This window comes from Aythya fuligula, chromosome 1 (assembly GCF_009819795.1).
Source record: "Aythya fuligula isolate bAytFul2 chromosome 1, bAytFul2.pri, whole genome shotgun sequence".
NCBI lineage: Eukaryota > Metazoa > Chordata > Aves > Anseriformes > Anatidae > Aythya > Aythya fuligula.
The window spans coordinates 60540510-60562812 of record NC_045559.1 but is presented as its reverse complement, the minus strand read 5'-3'; the positions used below and the strand labels follow the sequence as shown (position 1 = coordinate 60562812).

At 49.7% G+C, this 22303-nt stretch overlaps 1 protein-coding gene across 2 annotated transcripts in view; it reads left to right on the top strand.

Annotated features, from left to right (window-relative positions):
* The first annotated feature begins 929 nt into the window (after window positions 1–929).
* Window positions 930–22303, top strand: part of DENND2A (DENN domain containing 2A) — a 51885-nt gene continuing 30511 nt past the window's right edge. Inside the window, exons 1-3 of one of the 2 annotated variants that reach the window (XM_032189319.1) lie at window positions 930–1027; window positions 19123–19221; window positions 20921–22126. In XM_032189319.1, the coding sequence (XP_032045210.1) occupies window positions 19151–19221; window positions 20921–22126 (1277 nt within the window). In that variant the 5' untranslated portion in view covers window positions 930–1027; window positions 19123–19150. Of the gene's footprint in view, window positions 1028–3945; window positions 4009–19122; window positions 19222–20920; window positions 22127–22303 lie in introns of those variants that run through there. The other variant, XM_032189329.1, reaches the window with a different exon arrangement.

The following is a 22303-nucleotide window of genomic DNA, read 5'->3' as shown; positions in this document are numbered from 1 at the left end:
TCTTTCACCCAAGGCAAAAGCAGCCTTCGGACCAGCGTGTTGCTGTGGATGTCCGAGTCTCGGGCAGCTGTGGATCAGGTGATGGGTGATGGGTTGCATTACACAGCTCACACACACAGGGGTGCTTCAGCTGCTGCGAGTGGTACCTGGCGTTTCTAGAGCAAGGGGCACGTGCATGGGACTAAGTCTGTGCCGGCTTGCACTGAGTACCTGGGTACAGTTCAAGTCTTTCACGTGATTTCATATATGGCTTTATGAAGTATCTTATAAACTATTTGTCCCGTCATTCTTTTCCCCTTTTCAACATTTCCACCTTCACATATGGAAAAAAAATTGAGCTTGCTTTTAAAAACCTTGAGATTTTACATTAAAGTAACCAGAGATTTAAAAATGCTAGTAATGGTTGGGCTGCTTTTATTGCCTTCTGCATAAGGACATTTTAAAGCTTTTTTTTTTTTTTTTTTTTTTTTTCAGGACGAGTAACACTGGTAATGCCCTTTTTTATTTTGAACTAAAAGCTGAGACTTTCTAACCACTGAAACGGGTTGTGCAGGGAGGTGGTGGCGGTGTTTAGGAGCAGGTTGGATGTGGCACTTTGGGACACGGTTTAGCGGGCGATGGTGGTGGTGGGGGGATGGCTGGCCCAGATGACCTGGGAGGTCTTCTCCAGCCTCAACCATTCTGTGATCCTATGACTCTAATGACAGCCTGACGCACCTAGCCGGAGCGTCACGACCATCAGCGAGTCCCTTAATGAGATATTAACGAAATATATCTCATTAACAGGGCGGCGGGGCGGGCCGGGGGCGGGCTGGGGCGGCGCTGCCGGCGGAGGGCGGGCGGCCGCGGGGCCGGGACCGGGGCCGGGGCCGAGACCGGGGCTGGGGCTGGGGCTGGGGCCGTGGGGGGGCAGCGGCAGCGGCTGTCGCTGCATGGCGGGGAGCCCCCAGCCCCTCCGCAGGCCGCCAGCAGGGCGCTGGGCGCCGCCGCCATGCCGGGGCGCGGCCCCCCGCCGCCAACGAGGAAGGTGAGGGGCCGGGGGCGGCCGGGCTGCGGGGGGCTGCGGGGGAGCACGGGGGGGGGAGCGAGGGCTGAGCGCCCCGTAACTTGGGAAAGTCCCCGTCCCCTGCATCCTCTGGGTGCTGTGCGTGTGAACTGGGGGCTGAGCCGTGCGGAGTGTGCTGGGGATGCTTTCAGGGGGCTCAGCAGGCTGCGGGGAGCCTGGTGCTTGGTGCTGGAGAAGAAGGGAGCGAGGCCTCGGGGCTGCCAGTGCTGAATCCTGTGCTGGTGTTTTAGTAGGGTACGGTTTGTTTCCTGGACGGGACAGCAAGTTGTGTGGTCAGGGAGAAGTGCCTCTTGTTGGGAGCTCAGCTGGGGTGGTGGAGGGGAGCAGAGGGGTTGCCTCGGAGCTTTAGCTAGGGTTGTGCGGGTGTTGCTGCGAGATGAGCTGCTGGTGGATTAAAAAGGTTAAAAAGCTGCTTTCTGCGCTGGCTGCTAATTATTGAAGGGTTACTTCTTGATGTGTGGTAGTGAGGTCCTACAAAGCGTGCTGGCCCCGTTTCTGAACCCCCAGAAAGGGAGTCATTACGCGTCCTGCTGGAGAGGAGGAACGCGCTCCCGCGCCCTCACGCCGTGTCCCGGCTTCTTGTCATCGCGGTGGTGTTTGCGGGTTGGGGTTGTTGTTGTTTGTAAGTCATCCAAACAGTGCTTCAGCCTGTGGGACCGGATATTTACCACCTTGGGATAGACTTGGACAGAGCTGAAGGCGGTACGGATGGAAATGAGAGGAAAGCCACAAGATTTCCCAGGATAATACAGTGCCTCGTTGAGGAACTGAAGAGAATGCACTGAAAACAAAGGGTGAAAACATTCGGGATGTGAAAAGCAGGCTAAAGATTTATAGCTCAGCTGGGACCGTTCCTTGCCTCTGGGTTAGAAGGTTGTGTGCTGGAGCTTGGGTAGCCCTTTGGCACGTCCCCTGTGCACGATCCCCCTTGTAGATGAGCGCAAGTTGCGTGTCCCAAAGTGCTGCTTTCGGTGGTGTCTCTAGCTCGCTGCCTTGGGAAATCTTTTAGGACATTTTGTCTATAGAGGGAACCACGTGATGCTTGCTGTCCTCCAAAAACAGGAAGGGCATTTAGATCCTTTGTCAAGTGCTTCTGGTGTGGTTGTCTTTCTCCCGTGTCTGGCATATTGACGTGTTAGAAGTTCTCATTTTGGCAAGGAGGCGATAAAGAAGACCTTGTCAACTGCAAGACTGGTTTTTAGAGGTGCTCTAAATTCAGTAGAAGCTTTATCACTGAATTTCAGCCATAATAACCAATTTATACAGGCTGTAATTAAACATCAGTTGTGCTGGGTGCTCTGGGAACGCAGAGGCAAATGCAATCCTCACCCCAAGTTTAACAAATCAGATTTTCACGCAACAGAGCCAGGCTATTCAACAGGAGTTGATGCTGGGCGTTTCAGAAGTGCCAGGTGAGGGTCGTGTTCTTCTGGACCGCTGTGAATGCATCGTCCAACGCAGTTCATGCTCTCTTCCCTTTGTAGCACCTGACGTTATTTCCTGCCCCTTTCTAAGTGGGGGCCAGACCAACGGGAGCGAAGGCCCTTTAGCGCACTTAAGGCTGTGAGAACGGAGAAGAGCTGCTCTTAAGCTCTTGTTGGAGCTGTTTGGTTTGATGCTTGGCCCTCTTAGGCGTCCAGAGCTGGGGTATAAGCTCTTCAGGGAAGCATTTTTTAGCGGAAGGATTTAAGTACTAGTGGCTGATAGGTCTGTTGGCAGGGTCCCAAGAGCTGGCTGGAAGAGGCCTCTACTGTGAAGGAAATGCTGAAATAAGACTTTTAATTAACTTGCATAGCAGTTCCTTAAGGGCTGAGAAGACTCCACAGGGAAGAAGGGAGTGGGACGTAGCTAGGAGGAAATTCCTTGTTGCACTTGAGCTCTAAAAGTAGATGAGTGAGTCTGGTCTTACCTCGATATGGCTGAAATAACGTTGCATCTGAGGGTACCAATCTGTGGGCATTGCTTTACCCACGTGAGGCTGGCGAAGGGGCAGTGCTTCCGTGGTTGGATCTGTGAGGTACAATGGAAAAGACAATAGCATGCTTATCTTGTTTATGTTTTTTTTCTGTTTTTCACCTTCAAACAGCTTTACAAACTACTGCAAATAAAAGCAAAGGTTAAAGTGTGTGAATGTAATTTCTCCGTGGTTTCAGCCCAGGCTTTAGTGAAGAGCAAATGGGACTGTTTTCGTTCCCGGAGTCTACGGTCAGCCTAGCAAACCACACAACCAAAGTCCGGGCTCCTGGCTTCAGGACGTGCTTTTGAAGAGTTGACTTCAGCAGGGGCCGTGGGTGATCTTGAATTTGGGCCAGTTCAAGGTCTGTGTTGATGGGATGGCACTGAAAGGCGCCATCACTGTGTTAAATAAGTAAATACTTGAGATCCCATAGTACCAGCGATGATTGAAGGTTTTCCCTAATTAAACCTGTTAAGAGCTAGTGCATCGCTGAGGCCTTTTACCCGTAGCATGAGGTCTCTGCCCCGCCGCTGGGTGCTGCCAGCTTTTCCTGGGGGCTCTTTACACTCATATGTGCCAGTGCTGAGCCCAGCCAGGCCCCTGGCCCTCTGTGCTGCAGGAGAAGCTCTCGTCAGTCCTCCCGGGCTGGGAACCGTGGTGTTTGTGCGGAGAAAAGGAGCAGAAGATGGCTTTTCCCGAGCGCTGCCTTTGCCCCTGCATGTGCTGGCTGGGAGCCAGGATGGAAACTCTGTCCTCACGAGCAGAGAGGCAGCGGGGAGGGGCGAGAGGCAGAGGGGCCCCGAAGCAGAGGGAGCAGGAATAAAACCACCGACCCGCGCGGAGAAAAGCCTCCAGCAGATGGGCCCGCGCCTCCCCACGGGCTCTCCATGCGGCCGGCTTTGCGTGCTCCAGGACTGGCCGAGTGCTGTGGGGGGCTGCGTGATGGCAGAGCAGGGTGAGAGGCAGCAGGAAGGACGCTAGAGCAGTAAGTTGGGCTCTGCCGTTCCTAAAGCGGGGTCTGTGCGTTGCTGCTGGGCTGTGATAAGGCTGGGGATGCTGCGTGAGCAGCTGGAGGGGCATCGCCGTGTCTTTATCTGTGTCTTTTAACTGGGGCAGGTCTGGGCTCTGCAAACCCATATCGCTGGTGCTGGTGGAGGTTTGCTGTGAGGTCTTGTGCCTTGCAGGAGGCGGCAGGTCTGGTGTGGGAGGTGTATCTCTGGTGGTGAGCGAGGCTCTGCACGTGGACGCTGGCAGCCGTGTTTCCCCATGCCCAGGTCCTCATTAGGCATCGCGGTAACTAATCAGCTCAGTTCGAGTACTGCTGTTTGTAGCTGGAATCGCTGTAAGTGGCTAGATACTGTGTGTTTTAATTAAATTTCCCTTGGGGAATAAATGTGGTGAAGTGTTGCTGTGATCCGTCCACGTTTAAGCATCCTGTGCAGTGCCCCCAGCTTGGCAAAGCGTTTCGGCAGGCGTACAGGTCTCGGCGCACGCTTCAATCCGCCCAGCAGAGCGCTGTGCTCCCGGTGCAGCGCATCATTTCCACCCCAGGGAAATTTGGGCTGGACTTGGTGTGCCACAAGCTTAAACCTAATTGCTGACAGTGGGCTTTGAGCAGATGCTTAAAATTAAACACCTGCTGAGGTGTTTTCCTAGTCACGAGCGGTCTCGCACGCTCAGGTGAGTTCTGTGGAATCGTTTTACGTGAGCGGTGGGTGTCCTCGAGCAGTGCTTTCCTCTTCGTGCCCTGTGAGACTTCTTCCCCAGCTCTGGCTGCCAAGCCGCGTTACTCAGGTGAGCTGCAGTCACAGCCCTGGTATTCTGCTGGCGCTGTGGACAGGCACGCATCTGCGAGCGATTAAATCAACCCATCAGGGTGTCATCTGGAGAGGAACAAATGCTGAGCTTGCTTTGCAGGCGAGGGGGGAGGATAAGATCCCCCCTCCGTATTTTCTGCTGAAAGCTTTTCCCCGCTGCAGATGTGCAGCTGCTGAGGTTCCTTGCCAAGAGGCAGCCGTGACTTAGAGAGCGGGGGAACATGCACACATCTGCGTGCAGAGCAGAGCGGGGAAGCGGCTCGGTCCTCCTGTCCCGGGGGATTATGTTCTCATGATGGATAGTGCCAATTTTCATGGAGGGGAAGGGCGAATTTCACAGGGCACTGTAAGGGCACCTCGTAAATAGCAGTTCACTTGCCAGTGTCAGCCAAGCAACACCTGACTGAATTAAACAGAAGGGAATTCCCGAAGACTTTTCCGACTGTTGGAGCTTTTTCTTTGCGAACGTTAAGCCCCAGAAGATAAAAACAAAAATACGTGCTTCAGCTGCAAAGCATGCTGTGAATATAGGCTTTGTGTTTCCTTCTAGGTGAGAGTTGAGTCTTGGATTATCCCGAGCTCATGGCGGTATGTGGCCATGGGAAATAAATACCTCTTTCTAAAATCGAGTAGGGTGCCTTCTCCAGCACATGCAGCATTTCAGAAATCAGCATCTGGTCAGAACCGGACCTGAGGCATCGCCCACAGCCTATGAAGTCAATGGGATCTTTTCCATGATTGCAGTGAGCTTGGGATCAGGCCATGACTGGGAATCTGCTTTTCCCTGCCTTGACTTGTTAGGCCGTGTGCGCAGCAATTTGTGGCCCAATTCTGCAGGCGCACCGAAAAGAGATGTGTGAGGCGCTGAGCTTTTTCCAGATGATGTAAGAAACCCTGATCGCGCTGGCTGCCATTTTTCAGCTATGTCAAACTCGGGGAAAGCTTTCCTCCCGGGAAATCAACACACGCCGACTGTTTTTTGCATCAGATTTCTCTTTCCCCCAAGGTTACTCGGAGTGACTCCAAGCTGAAGTTTTGCCATGGTGTCACCTCTCGCGTGAAACAGTCCTGCCCCTGTGTTGGTGAAGGATACGGCCACGGAGTCTGTGCTCAGGTTTGCCCCGTTGGCATCCTTTTGTTCACATAGTAGGAGACTTCCCTTGTAGGATGACTTAGTGTACACAAATTTAGTGGGAAATTAAGGTTTCATCTGTTAAATTCCTAAATTTCCCCATTAGTCAGAGAAAGACACTTTTGGGTGTGTTTCAGGGAAAAACAGGATTGTCTCTAATAGCCACAAATAGCCATGTAATGTATTATTTAATGTCCCACTTGCTTCATATTTGCTTGCACGGGGCAAAATTATTTTCCTCATCCAAGGAATCTGGAAGCATTATCAGAAACAGGACTCGCCCTACAGGAGTGGTGAAGCACTTCAGCTCCAACTGACATTCACTGCAGGAATACAAATTCCAGCTTTTCTGGTCTTCAGACCAAACTATTCACATATGTTGATAATCCCAGCCCTTCTGCTAATTCGCGCTCAAGGCAGCCTTCCGCGCATTTAAAGGAAAAAAAAACTTTAGGCTCCTAAAAATCTGTGAAGTTTTTATTTTTTTAAATCAAACCTGATCTTGGACTACATTGACTTTTTTTTCTTACTATTTTTAAGTTAAAAGAAATTTTCAGAAAAGCCTGGAAACAGATCATCACCGACCCGTTCTGTTTTCCCAGAGGAGTTAAGTAGTTCGGCTGCCTTGCTGTTTCTGTTGCAAATAAAACTTACTCTCTTGTAACTTGGGAACCGTATTTTGCAATCGAGGAGATTTTGGTATGATTTACCATGAAATACTTGACGGCAGAATTAAGCAGGAGATTGTATAATGCAACTTTTCTTTAGCAGTTGCCTCAGTGTGTCAGCAAAACTTGGCGATCCGCTGATGAAGCACAGCAAGATGGATCTGGATGAGGTCACCAGGCGAACAAGGCCAGCTCTTCCGCTGGTGTCAACAGGCAGTGCTCCATTAACTCAGCTGAGCGGTGATCTGGCTGTGAGGTTCAGGGGCTTTTGTGCCCTTTTGTGGTGTGTTTTTTTCAGTTTTGTGGTTGAATTTAAAAAATACCTAAATTTGGACATGTGTGGCAGGGTAGCCCCATCTCTTCCCTTCCCTCCTTTTTCCCTTCCAAAAAAAAATTAGTAATAATCAGAGGGAAGGAAGGGAAGCCTAAACAAAATGTTTCAGCTGCTTTTGAAGGGAAGGCTTAAGCCCTTCAAAATTTAGCTAAATTTTGCTAGGAAATGTCATTTCAAAATAAAGAGCCTAACTTTTGTATGATTTCTCCAGGTTACATCAAAAAAATTCTTGAATCTTTCTTTGTCTGGGCATACTGTGTGTAATTATATTGAACTTGGCAAAAAGGGTTTCAGCTGATCAGAAACCATAAATAATTTGTTCATCCAGCAACACTCAAACCTATCTGTGATTTATGCTCAAGGAGTTGCTGAGGCTGCAGAGCTGTATTTCAGATACGTGATGAGTGGGATCCGTCTTGCCCAGATGAGTTAGTGTCCGGACCCTTTCTGCTCAGGTGAGAGGAATGGGCAGTTCTACAGCGTAGTTCTGACTTTGTGAGGTGCCCACCTTGGGAAAAGGAGTACTTCTGGAGCATGACTTACCTCTCAGGAGTATTAAAGAGCCTAAAGGATTAGTTCACACATGGGCATCAAGATTTAGTTGAGACAGATGTGCCCATTGGTTCATTTTAACTCCTGCATGGAATATTATGTGGGATATCCAGGACCATATTTGCCATATAAACGGCTTACTTGTATTTCAGTGTACCTTATTTTGAAAAGTCATTCTTGACAAACTTATGACCAGAGGTAGCACTGATTTCTTATCCGTCATCATTTTTACCTGTCATCAAAAGTCACGTTTCTGTGAATTCTTAGTTTTATGCGATAATTGTATTTACAAGTACCACGCATCTCTCATATACATTTTGCTTGGGAAGGCATATAAACAAAATTAGCTCCTTGCTAGTCTATTTTCAGTGCTGAAATTTCTCTTCTGTCATACTTTTCTTTTTAATACAAATGGAGTGAACCCACTAGGAGAAGCAGATGGCAGGTTTTTGTTAAGTAAATGCTATCCAGTGTGAATGTTTGAATTATTACATGTGGAAGGGATGGGAAGAAGATTCCCTACTCGAATGCTGAACATTTTTCTTACCAGCCAAGAAGTAAATCAAGTATAGCATTACGTAAGTTCTTCTCGCACATCTTCTAGTTGAAGAAGACGTTTGGGGAATTTCCCCTAAAAGAAGCAGTTTAGGTTTAGTTTGCCAGTAATGCCTGTAGCCCTGCTATTGTCAATAAGGAAAATCTGGTTGCTATCAAGAGATCAGCTGCGTTAAGCCACAGAAAATTTAAGCAACACAGTCCATATTCTACCTTTGTACAGAGAAAGTGGCTCTGGCGAGCAGGGTTGGGTGAAGTGGAAGCCGCGCCACGCTGGGTTCGCAGCGATACCTTCAGCAGGGCTAGGATTTCACCTCACGTTGGACTGGAGCAGCAGATGTTTCGGAGTCTGAAGATGAAAGACAATGCTGTTTATTGAATCGGGCAGGGGATAGGGGCTTCCGCAAAGGGTTGGACTCCGGAAGACTCCCACTTTGAGATTTTGTTTTGGGTCCTGTAAAATGCACCCTTGTGCAACGCATTCAGTACTGGCTGCTTTGTAGTAATGAGCTTTTCCTGTGCACAATAAACAGTATTGGGGCCCCGGCCAGGACAACGTTCAAACATCTTGGGTGGAGTATGCCCTTGTGGTTACCCTGGAATACAAAACTTGGATGCACTTTCTCTGGGTTGGAAGCTTCTGTAAGAATAGCTCTGCTTCGGTCGTGAGATAAGGGCTTGGTGGAGGAAATTATACACGGATTCCCTGCTTCTGCTCCCTTATCAAACAGTGCGATGTATGTGGAAGAAAGTAAACAATGGAAATTAAAGTCCTCTAGAGTGTGTATTGCCTTTAGCACATCCCTTCGAGGAGAGCAGTAACAAAATGTGCCTCTGGTAAATCTCCAGTTTCTGGGTTTCCTGCCATGAGAAACCCAAGTAAATGCTTCAGGAAAGGAGGAAAAAAAAAAAAAAAGAGAGAGAAAGATTTCCCAAGTAAATGTTTTCAGTATTTTTCAGTTTCTGTTGTTGATTGATTGATTTACTTAATTTAGTCATGCTTAAAAAAAAAAAAAAAAAAAAAAAAAGAAAGGAACCCTGATCTATCTGAAACTGGAATGGAATGAATTTGGGAAGAAAATATTTTCTTTCTAATACAGTAGTGAAAATTTACACCGCTCATCAGTATTTGCCAAGGCAGTTTTACTGGTGGTTACATGGCCTCCCTAATACCTCTCACTGCACTGCTGAAGTTTATTAGGCACTACTGAATCACTGGGGACTAAAGATTGTACAAATATGGTAGGAACAGCATCATTTTGCCTCCTTCATTTTTGCTCCTTCAGCCTGAGAGAGAAGCATCCAAAGAAGTGGCCTCAGGTCATGCCTTGTGCTACACCGATGGTTTTGTTTTACGGGAATTAACGTGTTCAGAAAGTCCTAACAGACAGAAAATGGAGCCTGGGGGAACCCAAGCCTTATTTTTGAAAGGGACGGGGACACATGGGTGGCAGTCCAGATCTCCCTTGGACACGCTCAGATGCAGAGAGTCACTGCCAGAGCCCAAGGAAGCTCTTCAGACCATGTCTGACCTAGTGGTTCTTCTGGGAGAGCCTTTTTCAGGACCTGGACCTGGTATCTCAGGCACCTCCCATGTTGGCAAGTTCTGCCAGCCACATCTGGCACCTGGCTGCGTAAATGTGCCTGGTAAGTGCCAGAGCTTTCCAGGTATATAAGTGCAAGTAACTGGCTTTGAAGAAGGGTCTTAATATTATTTAGTCACTTCTGAAAATTTTGCTTTTCTTGTTTTTTATGCTTTTTTCTGGCACTAAGGTGACAGCAGATTGTGCCACTGAGCCATTGTGGTGCCAAAGAGCTCAGGTCCGTCCCTATGCCATTCTGTGCTCAACTTGCTAAAAGCCTGGCTCCTGAGGGCTCTGCTCTGGGAGCAGCATAGTATCTGAACAACACAGCGAGTTCATTTTCTCTGTGTTTTGCTTTCTCACCCGGTGGTGCTAGCATCAGCGTGGGGGAAACCCTTACGCTCCCTGTGCCGCTGCCCTCATGGCGCACCCCTCTGCCGAAGCCCTTCAGCGGCTCCTTCGCTCGGCATCGCCTCCGCAGCCAGTGAGGGAGCGAGTAGCGAGCCACACGTGCGAGTGACAGGGCTGAGGAGGGACAGCAGCTTTCCCCAGGATTTGGGGTTTTGTATTAGGCTTTTCCCCGCTCTGTTGGCCGGCAGCGCAGTGACCCACGCCACCGCACGGACCGGGCCGGCGCCCTCCCCCCCGCTTCCTCTCCCTGTCAGGGCCCAGGCGCTCAGATTTCCTCCCCTGCACAGGGCGGATGGGGATGGCGGCTCTCGGCTACATTCCTTTCAGTACAAAAGAAGAGGAAAAACTGCTCTCCGCACGGGCAGATGGCCGACTGTTTCCTGGCAGCTCCGCCACAGCGTCGTTTTTCCTATTGTCCTGACAGAGACACGCACACCCCGGGCAGCTTCTCTCCTGGAAAAATAAATAAATGCAGGCCCTCTCTGCAGAGCTGGGGTGGTTCGCTGGGGTTTTTCGGGGCTGTGCAGGTTTCCTCCTCGTGACGGGTCGGTCTTTGGCGGGTCGCGTGCTGCCTGGCCCTGAGGAAGGCTGAGGGATGGGGTGACGTGTGCTGCCCTGCGCATGGGACATTGCAGTGTAGGAAATGGGATCTGCACTGAGCAGGGCCTGCATCTGCAGTGCCTGAGGTACGTAGGACAGTGAGGAGCGAGAAGCAGTCCGCAGGCAGCTCTTTGCTGCCTCAGCACTGCTGCAGGAAGGTCTCGAGGCACGCAGCTACCGGGGCGCTGCAGATGGTGCCCCAAGGATGAGGTGAGGGCCGCCTCAGGAAGCCCTCTGCTGAGTCCTCTGCGGGGACGGAGTCAGCATCCTGCAGGGTGAAGGCCACCGCGGGAGGGATTTGCTGAGGCTCAGTTTATCTTCCCCAGTGATAACTTATTTTGGAAGTTTAGGCTCTTCATTGTAATGCTCTCATTTCCTTTCTCGATGTGAGAGGATTTGTCTTCCTGCCAGGAAACTCTTTGCAGAGTTGCTCCTCTTTGGGACCTCTTCGGGTCTCCTTTGTGCTAGAACAGCACAGGTTATCTCACCACATTGAAAATTAATTCCAGTGTGGCTCGTGGTCTGAACGCTGTATTTTAGTGGCAGGTTGTTTCCTATGCTGTCAAATGTTTGGGTTTCTTAGAAGCGTAGTAGTAACTCTGAATTCTTTCCAATTCTTTTTAACACTAGAAGTGATTGACTGTCATAGTAGGACTGGTGGTTCTGTACCATTTGTAGCATTCCTATCAAAGGAATTAAAGTAGCTACACCAATTGGCAACACTGTTAGAAATGCTTATTTGCCAATAAAGTTTCATCTCTGCTGGAGATTTAAGCCAGTTCCACTGCATCTGTTAGGAATTCTGCCTCTCCGTGTGGCTGATGGCACATGTCTGCTGGTGCAAATCTGGTCCCTATTTCTGTTGGTTTATTCCCTACTGACTGCAGTCGTCTTGTATGTGGGGAATTCCAAAGCCAAAGAAAACAGGTATGAAATGCTGGCTCCACTGATGTCACCAGCAAGCTCGTGTTTGCTTCAGGAACACCAGATTCACCACTATTCAGCCTGTCTTATTCAGCCTTGATTTAGAGTAATTGAATTGTCATGTATTAGGTTGTAAAGCAAAAGTAAGTATTATCCCACCTTGAGGGGCTGAGCAGTCCCACCATGTGCGCACATGCGTTCATGCAAGACCTGAAACACGCAGAGATGACCTGGTATTGTCAAGAACTGGCACAGGCGTGCTGTTTAGTGTAATTCCACTAAACATTGTAATTAGAACTCATTTTAGCAGCCAGATTGGGAAATAGTGAATCTTTCCCTTCCTTCCTATGTGAAGGAGACCTACCTGTAAGAGTGGAGATGCATGGTGTCTCCAAGCAGTAACACAAACCATACTTGCCACCAGGAGGAATAACAGCATTTACCTTCTATACATGCAAGGCTTGATTAAATGTGAGCTTGTGAACAATGAATTAGAAGGAGAGTTGCTGTTTTGCTTGACACGGTCATGTCGCATCCTAGCACGAACCCTGGAAATGCTGTGTTTGGAGCTGAGGGTGTGGTTGTCTGAAGGAAGCTGGAGGGATGTTGAATCCCTTTGAGCTGCTGAGCTTTTCTTCTGTTTGTTTTGTGTTTAGGGGGAGGAACAAAGGCAAAATAAGACAATGGGAAATGTGGAACGAGCTTAATAATAGTGGGTGCAACTAGCCCCACCTTTAACACAACACAATTTGTATTGTAAGACTGTTTTCAATTTCTGTCTTCAGATCAATTTTTTTTTGTTTCAGTCTGCAGTTTTCCCTGCTGAGTCTTTGCCTCTGGCTGAATTACTTTTGAAAGCCTTCAGCCAAAATGTTTCAGCTGTTGCAGGGAGTGAAGCTAGGGAAGAAAAATGTGCTGTTTCCCTACATTAAAAAGTACACCGGGCTTTTCTTTTGCTATGACTAATCTTACGCTTTGGAACAGAAATGTTATCTGTTGGTGAGGGACACTGCTTGGATCAAGAGCGCATCCTTTGCCATTCCTGTGTCATCTCCAACTTAACTTTTCCAAGGCTCTGTGGGAAGAAGATTTTAACTTGTACTCATGGCACTGAGAGGCATGGTTTAGTGATAGGACTCTACAGGTCAGGCTGATGCACTGGTCCTGTCATAAAGCCCCAGCCTGGGAGTTGTATGGGAATGCATACATGGTATCTGCAGTACAGAGGCAAAGGTTGGCCTCCTAAACAGGTACAAAATACATTTCTGGGGTTTAGTTTTATTTAGGTGAGCTGAGGCCTGGGGATGGGTAAAAATAAATCTGGAGGCTATAAGGGAAGCAGCTTGTAAGGTCTACTGAATGGTAGAGGCCTCCTGGGACTGGGAGTGGGCGAGGGAAACTGGGGCAGGGCTGCAGCTGGGATCCATTGCAGAAAGTCCTCGAGATGGAGGGAAGGTTTGAACAAACTGTGGGTACAGAAGGGCTGGGTAGGTATTTAAGCAGACAGGACTGGGAAGAGAGGAGTAAAGGGAACTAGTCATGGGGAAAGGGGGAATGGGGAGGAGCAGATAGGGCCTGGATGAGACAACTGATAGCAAGTGGGGTGAACAGGAGATTAGCAGGACCTGGGGCTTGGGTAGCGACCTCAGGGAGTTAAACCAGGGCTGTGTGAGCAAGGGGACAGCCGGGGAGCAGAGACTGGTGTTGAGTAGGTGAGGAAAATGGTGTGGAACAGGGGCCTAGCAGGGCGAGGTGAGAAGACTGAAGTGGGGGCAGACCAGAGAAGATCTTTTGAAGATGGAGTGATGCTTAATGGAAGAATCATGGAATCATGGAACGGTTTGGCTTGGAAGGGACCTTAAAGGTCACCTACTTCCAGCCCCCCTGCCATGGGCAGGGATGCTTCCCACCAGCTCAGGGTGCCCATGGTAATGGAGTGTGCCCCAAAGCTACTTCCAACCAAAGCCTGGAATGGCACTGGGATTCCCGAAGCTCCCTGTACGTCCGTACAAAACCCCTGGCAGAATGTCTGTCCCCCATCTTCCTGGAGCTGCCCTTGCCACCAGCTCTTCCACTGCCTCAAGTGGCAGAGGGCTGCATGGGTCAGAGCATCCAGCCCTTCTGGTAACTCCATGCCAATGCCTCTCTGATGCCATACTGTGGGCCTTCAGTGTTTTTCTTGTGTTTTATTTATTTGTTTATTTATTTCCTCAGCCTTTAAAACAGAGAAACCCAAAACTGAAAGCTCGTTTGCAGTCTCTGAAGGCAGTTTCTGTGCGTGTGAAGCCGAGCACTCAGGGAGTAAGAAGTGCCACATTTGCAGTTACCTGAGCAGTTGCAGTTGGGCCCTCCGAGGCGTCAGCGCTCAGGCTTTCACAGCACTTGTTGGCTTTCACAGCAGTCCTTGGACACATCTGCAGTCTCATTCAGCACAGCAGGAGGGGCTGGCTCCGAAGGTGAACCAGGGTAATGTAGTGAGTGAAACTGGTGCCTGTAGGGACTCCCTGCTAAATTCAGTGTGCAATGAGGAGAAGTGGCTGAGAAACCTCCTCACCTGACCTTCCCAGGCTCACCAGTGTCAGACAAACCCTTAGCGAGGAGTTTTTGCCAGGCAGCTGTGTGCTCCCTGTCCTGGGGGTTGTAATGCAGTCTGAAGTCTGTAGCAGTCTGAAACACCAAGTCTTGCTTCTCTCTGTGCTAACAGCAAACTGTAGTTTTGACTATGATCTGTGCAACAGTTTGCCATTTATACCCTTACATATTAAACAATAAGTATCCTTGAACAGAAAAAGTGAGGAGAAAGCAAATATTCAGTGTATCCTAGCAAGGTGGTTTCATCCCTTCCATTCCAGGTGCTTCAGTGCTCATCAGGTTTTCCATGACAGGCGGCTGATGTCACTACCTGAGCAGAAAACTTTTTGTTTTCTTCCCACTTGAATTTCTTTGCATTACTGAGTTGATCTAGCTCAGCAAGGGCTTTACAAGCATTGTGACTAATAGAAAAGAGGCAGGAGGAGTGAGAGGGAGGGAATATGGAATCACAGAATCATTTGGGTTGGAAAGGCCATCAGGTCCAGTCATCAACCTAACGCTACCCATACCAACACCAAGCCATGTCCCTAAGCTCCACATCCATGTCTCTTAAATATCTCCAGGGATGGGTACTCCACCACTTCCCCGAGCAGCCTGTTCCAATGTCTAACCACCCTTTCCATGAAGAAATTCTTCCTGATACCCAGTCTAAGCCTCCCTTGGTACATTTTGAGGCCGTTTCTTTGCGTCCTGTCACTGGTCACCTCAGAAAAGAGACTGACACCTCCCTGTTGCAGCCTCCTTTCAGGTAGTTGTAGTGGGTGGTGGGATCTCTCCTCTGCCTCCTTTCCTCAATGCATCCTTAGTCAGTAGCAACTATTGATCCGATCAGGCATGTCCTTTGCCAAAGACAGGGAGGAGACCACGTTTCTGGCCACCAAGGGAGGAGCAGGACAGTCCCTTTAAGTGTAGCAATCCGCTGAATCAGGTTAGTGACATACAAGCAGGCAATTTGCGCTGTGGACTTAGAGAGCGAGATCAGTGGAATGAATTGTATGATAAAATTAAGGACATATCATAACACAACAGCTTTCCTGCAGGCAGCCCAAATGCTGACGCTGTCAGCTTCTGCATTCCTTGAATTGCAGTGTTGTTCCTACGACAGGGGGATGCAGGCACAAGAGAGAGGTTGTGGTGCTTTGATGCCATTCGGGTATTTCGAAAATACAGTTTGTTTTGACACATGGGATTCTCCTGAGCCCCTTGTAAGCACTGTGGTAAGATACCACAGATCAAAGGGAACAGAGTGGGGCAAGAGGGGAAGGAGACTGTGTGGGATCCAGCTCTAAAACGTACTCCAAAACGTACTATAGGAACATATCACTTTCCAGTCATTGGCCCTTCATGTTTATGTTTATGTAAGTTTATCCAACTTTCCCTTTTTTTTTTTTTTTTTTCCTTCAATAAATGGCTTGGGCTTTGCAGCCCACAGTTAGGATCCCATCATGTTCTTCTAGGGGCTTCGCAGGGGCCCGTGCACAGCCCAGAGATGCTGCCTGGTGCTGGGACTGTGTGCGGGTCCTCACCATGGCCCTACGTGCCTGTGTTCGTGCACGAGCACTCGCCTCCATGCTTTCTCCTTCCCCCAAAGGGAAATGGGCTCCAAACAAAGTAAGGGCTGGGGGAGGGGGCGCGTGACGCTTTGACTCTCGGCGTGGCCTTGCTCACGATTTTCCTGTTAGTGTTTTGTCTTCTTGGCATCCTTCCTGTCCTTTATGTATATACGTCCTATAGTGTTGGTGCATTGTTTCCCCGTGTATGTTGCGTCCTTTGTTCTGTAAAGCACCGGCACTGAGGAGTGTTGCTTGCAGGCTTTGCCTGGCAGCCACGATTTGCTGGCCCGAACGCAAAATTTGTGAGAGTAACCGGAGAGAATATTTCTGTGAGCACCGAGGAGAAGAAAGTGTGCGTGGGCTTTCAGCGCAGCGTGGCTTTATTCCTCTTGGACGAGAGTCTGACCAGCTGCGGGTCGCTCCTGCTGATGTGGAGCCTCATTGTTTGTGTGCACCACCGTGGTGGCTGGGGTCCCACTTACAGGCTCGGATCCCGTTTCTGAGCGTAATCGGAGCAAAGAAGATCTTGAGACGTGGCCTCCAGTGCACAGCAAGGGCAATACCCACCCCCAAACCACAACCCCATTTAGGTACACTTGTTTCATTCCCCACAAACGAAATAGCAAAGCAGGCTGGCCTGGAAGGCTCATCATGACCATCTCCTGACCTTACTGGAGACAGGTCTGCCTGGGTGACCTGGCCGTATGCATTTTTGGTGCTATAAGCTGCAGGATATTCGGTGCTCCCCTGGCTTTTCTCATCGCTGGTGGCTGTACCGAGCACATTCAGGTAGTGGACAAAGCTGGTTTCTCTCCCTCCCTGAAGAAGTTTAGCTCGTAGCCCTCCAGCAGCCCCCTCAGCCCTCTGGATCTAGGAGCGTGCCTGCTGTTGGCACCTCTGTTTTACCCACCAGTAGCTCTGGGAACACCACACGGTGCCCAGTGCCCTGAGGCAGATGTGAGCACTGCCGGCGGCCTTTCGATCATCGGAAGTGGGGAAGAGGGCATCTGGGAGGCTGGGGGGGTGGGAGGAAAACTTAAATTAGCAGAGAGTCAAACAGCTCTTGCTGGGGACAGATGATTACAGCTCATTTCAAGGCTGCTTCCTGCATGCCAATGATAGAGCAGTAAACAAACGCCTCTCCGCAAGCACAAAGCAGGCAGGAACTCTGTTTGGGAGAGAGGGGTCGGGGTAGGTCTCGCTCTGCTCGGTGGCAGGAAGCCCCTATCACATGGCCCTGGGAACCGTGAGGCCGGGCGCGAGGAGAGGCTTCTGCTGGGAGGCTTCACATCCTTCCCAGAGCCCCACCGGCAGGTTCGAGGGCTCCCTGCCCTCCCGCTTCCCTCCCGCCTCCTCCCCTGGCCTTCCTTTCCCAGTTTAATTTTGAAACAGTATCAGATGGCGGCTTTGTTCCCCCAGACAATGGCAGGGATTACTGAATAAATCCTGGTGGTGGGGCTCCTCAAACCATCTTCTCTCCCCTTTTACGGCCCTGCTGCCCCGCGGTGTACGTGCCAGGAGCCGCGGCTCTGGGCTCGGCTCTGCCTCACCTCGCGTAGCAGAGTTCGTGTGTGGCTCATGCAGAAAGCTGCAGTAGGCCAAAAAGGACCTTCTTGGTGTACGTCTGTCCTTCTAGGGTTGTTTGCAGGCTGGACTCGGCCCTGCCGGCGTTCCTCTAGGAGGTTTCGGTGCCCTGGTCACACTGCACGTGAGGCAGGAAAGCAGACAGCACTTCTGAGGCTGGTCTTTCTTCCCTGGTGTCCTCCCGCTTTGTCCACACGCCCCCATCTCCTGCCTTGTACCAGGTCAGGTGTGTTGGACCCTGTCCGTGAGCTGCTCCAACTAAACTGATCATCGATTTAAAGCAGGTCACCACGGGGCTCCAAAGAGGCAGCGCATGGTCAGGGTAGGATTTCTTACCCCTGAGGGCAGTGCCGAGGCGCAGCACTCGCTGCCCCTGCTGTGCAGCACAGATCAGTCTCTGCTTATCCGAGTAAAGCCCATCCCTGCTCCAGGGAAGGTGCAAGCCAAGTGCAGAACAACCTCTGTTGGCGTTTTTTGGAGGAATGTGCTCGGGCTGCCTGGGTGAGTCATCCTTTGGACGGGGACGCGAGCGGTCAGTAGTTTTTCATTATCCTCAATCCATAACAGTTAAGGGATGGATGAATAGATTCTGTTCCTCGGGCTGGTCAATTTTGCAAGGCTGCTCTGTGTCTAGAAGTGAAGCGGGTGTTTGTTCCACTTACTAATGAGGAAGAGAAGCCAAGGGGGCTTATTGTCTGGGGAGAGGGAGCCTGCTGAATGGTTAGCCATGGCCTGCCCTGCGTGTGTACACACTGAGTTGACCCAGAGTTCACTCCTCATCTCAGGAACGTTGCCAGTGGGGGATAAAAGGAGGGAGAGAAAACTGGAAACAAACAAGACAGATTTTTTTTTTTCTATTTTTTTTTCTTTCTCTCTGCCCAGAGTACTTGAACAGTGGAAAAGAGAGATTCTTTTGTTCTTCAGTGTTTTGGTTTGATTTCTTTTTTTTTTTTTTTTTTTTTTTTTAAACTACAAGAGCTTACTAAACTTCCCAAGGCACTCAGTCTTGTTGCCAAACACTGGGCATGGCAGAGTAGCATCTGGCGGAGCAGCTGGGAGGATAGATTTGAGAGGCTTCAGATTTTCCGAGTGTTGCGTGTTATGTGGTGAGCCCCTTCTTGTCCTGGAAATGCTGCAGAGCAGGCAGATTGCCTAGAGAAGTAAGAAGGTGGTGCTGCAAAGTACCAGTCCTCTTTTCTATGGAGTAAGAGTGTTGTGGGGCAATAAAAAGAAGTTTGTTGTACTGACCATGTAGCAGCAGTATGCGGAGGACAGAGAGGGACAGACTTGCTCCACGAATGCTAGAAATCATGAGGCAAACAGAATGACTCGTTTTTGTGACCGATTTGTCTTGCCTCACAAGCTGCTGTCCTCTGAAAGCAGGTCATTAGCAGCCTGACGTGACCCACAAAGAGAATAGTGTAAGGTAACCAGTTGCTTCAGTGCAATGTCTGGTGAGCAGAAAATGTTTCCTCTGCCGGTCTGAAGACGTTGTGACAACTGCAGGAGCACTAACTGTGTGGCCTTAACACTGTGCTTATTAAAATCATTTTTGTTTTAGTCTTCTGTGAGGAAAGAAAATCTAAATCCTTTGACAATTTGAATGTAATAAAAGTGTTCATAAAATATGCTCCCATTTTGCAGGTGATGAGATGGAGGCTGTCCCCTGGGAGCTGCCTTATTTTGCTTCTCTTCTTCTCCTGGATTTCAGGAAGAAACATGCATGTGTGTGTTTGCAAAAACAAGGAGGATGCTGAGCACAGAGCAATGCCTCTTCTTTGTGTCTGCCTGCAGGTGACCTGCTGCCCGGCTGTGTGCTGACATGATGACAGCTAGCAAGGCGGCCGATGTGAGCAGCAAGACTGAAAGCAGTGTCTGCAAGTCCACTGAGAGGTGAGAGCTTTCCATGTCTCGGTGCCAAGGTACCTCGCTTTCATTTGTTATCCCCAAGAGAAAGAAAACCAGAAGAAGAAAGCATTCTTTCTGCTCTGCCCTGTCCCTCTCTCCTCACAGGTTAAGTCACGCCGCTGTGTGTCTCAGCTGGTTTCATTGCCATTTCAGAGCTGTCATGCTGTGGTTTTTAGCATCCTGTCAGAGCAATAATGTCCTCAACTCTTAGCGTTAAAAGAGATCTGCCCCAAGACAAGACCATTTGTGCTGATGACACCCCTGTCAACACGTGCCCCACCTGCACTTGAAATCTTCAGCAGTGGAGATTCCATGGCTTCCCCACACAAGCCTTACTGTCACCACAGGCCTCTCCCAGTGTACAACCTGGGTTTCCACTGCACAGTCCAGCATTGTCAAGCCCACTTCCCTTCACTTAAAAATCCATGGTGTTCATAGTGCCGGTTCTTGACCAAATCATGATGTTGTCACTGAGACAGCCAGGAGTTAAATTTCTGTGAGGCTAAGGAGGAACAGTATCTGGCTCAGGTCCTCTTTCTGCTCAGAAACCCATCCCAGACTCAATTTGTGCTACAACAGTCTGCAATGGCTGCCAGCGGTGCTTGACTCCAGGACAAAGCTTGAGGCCTGCCAGCATGCAGGGTATCCAAGTGAATGCTCTTAAAAAAGTGCTAAGTTCTGGAAGAGGCACGCTTGATACGTTTAGGTTAACAGCAATTCACTGGGTTGAACCCCAGTGCTGGAATTGTGGTTAAATGGGACTGATGACAAGGGCTGGCATCTGAGTAAGTGCCTCGTGTTGTGCTGGTGCTCCTTTCCAAGCCCAGGCATCGCTAAGCACTGAAAATTACTTTCTTCAAAAACATTTGGTGTCGGAGTAACTATTTGTCCAGCTGGAACTTCACAGTGTTGATACAACAGCACTTGGAGAAAAACTTGAAGAAAGCACTTGGAGATCCCCAGATTAAAGATAATAGGGATTTTTGATGCAGTTTGGACTCAGACAATGACAATGTTTAATCCCTTGCTGTGAAAACATTGAGTCTAGTCCCCAGGTGCTACGTCACGTGCTCTGGGCCAAGGGAGTGTGCCTGGATGTGTGGGAGTCCGAGCCCACATGCAGCCTGGGATGGTGAGGACATAGAAACGTAGTAATAAAAGAGCGGGGTTTGTGCATTAATGTGCATGTGGGAACATTTGGGTGAGTCCAGACAGATCCTCTGAGCAGGCTCTAAAGGAAGGCCAGCTGCATCACATGCTTTCTCCTCTTAGCAGCTACAGTTTTGCTGTTGGTTGCAAAGGGTCAGTTTTGTGTGTGTTTGTAATCTGCTTAACGCCCCAACGATGTACAGAACTGCCGCACATCTAAGCACACATACAAAAATGCTGTCGAACCTCTCATTAGCATCAGCACATCTGATGTACAGAAATCATTACCTGCCACCTACTTCTGCCACAGACAAAGATTTCGTTTCACACTGTTAGTCATAACAAGAGGAGAACGTTGTGTTCCACTTACAAAGACCATTCCCGTAGCGTTCTCCCCCATAAGCCTGTCTCTCAAGCTCTTGGTTTGAGCATCCTCTGCTGTTATCAGCTTTATGAGGTAGAGCTTGTTGAGCTGATGGGCTGAGGCAAGGGTGAGCAATGGCAGTGAATGTTTCTTTTTCTCTTTGGTGTGTAGGATCAAGCTTGCGGATAAAAACAATACGGCAGCTGTGAAGAAATTAGAAAGACTTCTGTGTGGATTTTCAAGTGAGAGATGTTCTGAAGGTGCCTCTGTCAGCCTGAGTTTAACGCCTGAAGCTGAACCAGTTTCTTGTGTGGTGAAGAACCCACTCGGAGCCTTGGAGAACTTGATGCTGGATCCCAAACTAGACTGCTTTCAGCAGAACATGCTTAGTCCCAAAATGATCATCAGCGACCCATCTGTGGATCTGAACGTTAAAGAAAACAGTAAAATCATCAGGAGGCAGATAGGAGGTACTCAGAATATACGGTCACCTGGAAAAATTGGCTTGAGGAATAAGTCCTTTAGCATTAAGGACAAAATTTCAGAGTGGGAAGGGAAAAAGGAAACACAGTCTGCTCCTCGCCGAGAGGAGGAGCAAGGAGCTAAAGAGGAGCACAAAATACCCTGTGTAGTTGAGAAGACGAGTGGAGAAGCACTGGTGACTCGGAAAGTGGAAGCCAAGAGGCTTACGAGCTGGGAACTGGAGTGCAAAGGGGCAGGCAAAGAGAATGAGCGGAAAGCAGGAACTCCAAAAGGGCAGGGAGCAGAGCGAAAGGGGGAAACAGAGAAGGATGGGGAAGTGGAATCCGGTGTTGGAAAATGCAGGGAAGTGAAAGGTGGGAAGTGGGAGGTGCAGAAGGAGAACGTTTCAGTGCTTAGTCAGGTCAAGAAGCTAGAGCAGGCTTTGAAAGATGGCTCAGCAGAGCTGCAGCCGCAGTTGCCTGGTACTTACTACTCCCCACAGTGCCTGCAGGAGAAGGCGGCACAAGGACATGCTGTTCCAGAGGGCCATGAGAGCGTATGTGGGGCTGAGCTCAACAAAAGACTTCTTGGCTTGGACTCTGAAATCAATGAGCCAATTTTTGGGACTCTGGAAGAGGTAAGAACTCCTCACACGAAATCCAAGGACTGCAACGTGGAAAATGTCTACACAGAGCCAGGGGTGCCGGAGAAGAAACCCTTTATCAACCCGCTGCCAAAGCCCCGTCGGACTTTCAAACACGAGGGGGAAGAGGACTGGGTGCCAGCAGCTAGGAATAAAAGGAACTTGCCCCCTCTGCCATCTATTCCTCCTCCTCCTCTCCCCTCCTCTCCGCCCCCGTCAGCCGTCAGCAGGAGGCTCTGGAGCGGGAAGCACAAGAACAACGCTGACCACAGGTACTGGGGCTGCGTATCGCGCAGGTGCTGCTCTTGGTGGTGGAGTTCCTCCTTCCCACATCTCACTGGGAGAGCTGGACCTTCCTGAGTCACACACAATCCCCAGTCCCCCATTTGTTCGTTTGCTTTGTTGTTAGCAGAAAATGTAATTACGAAATGGATATCGCTGATCTGGAG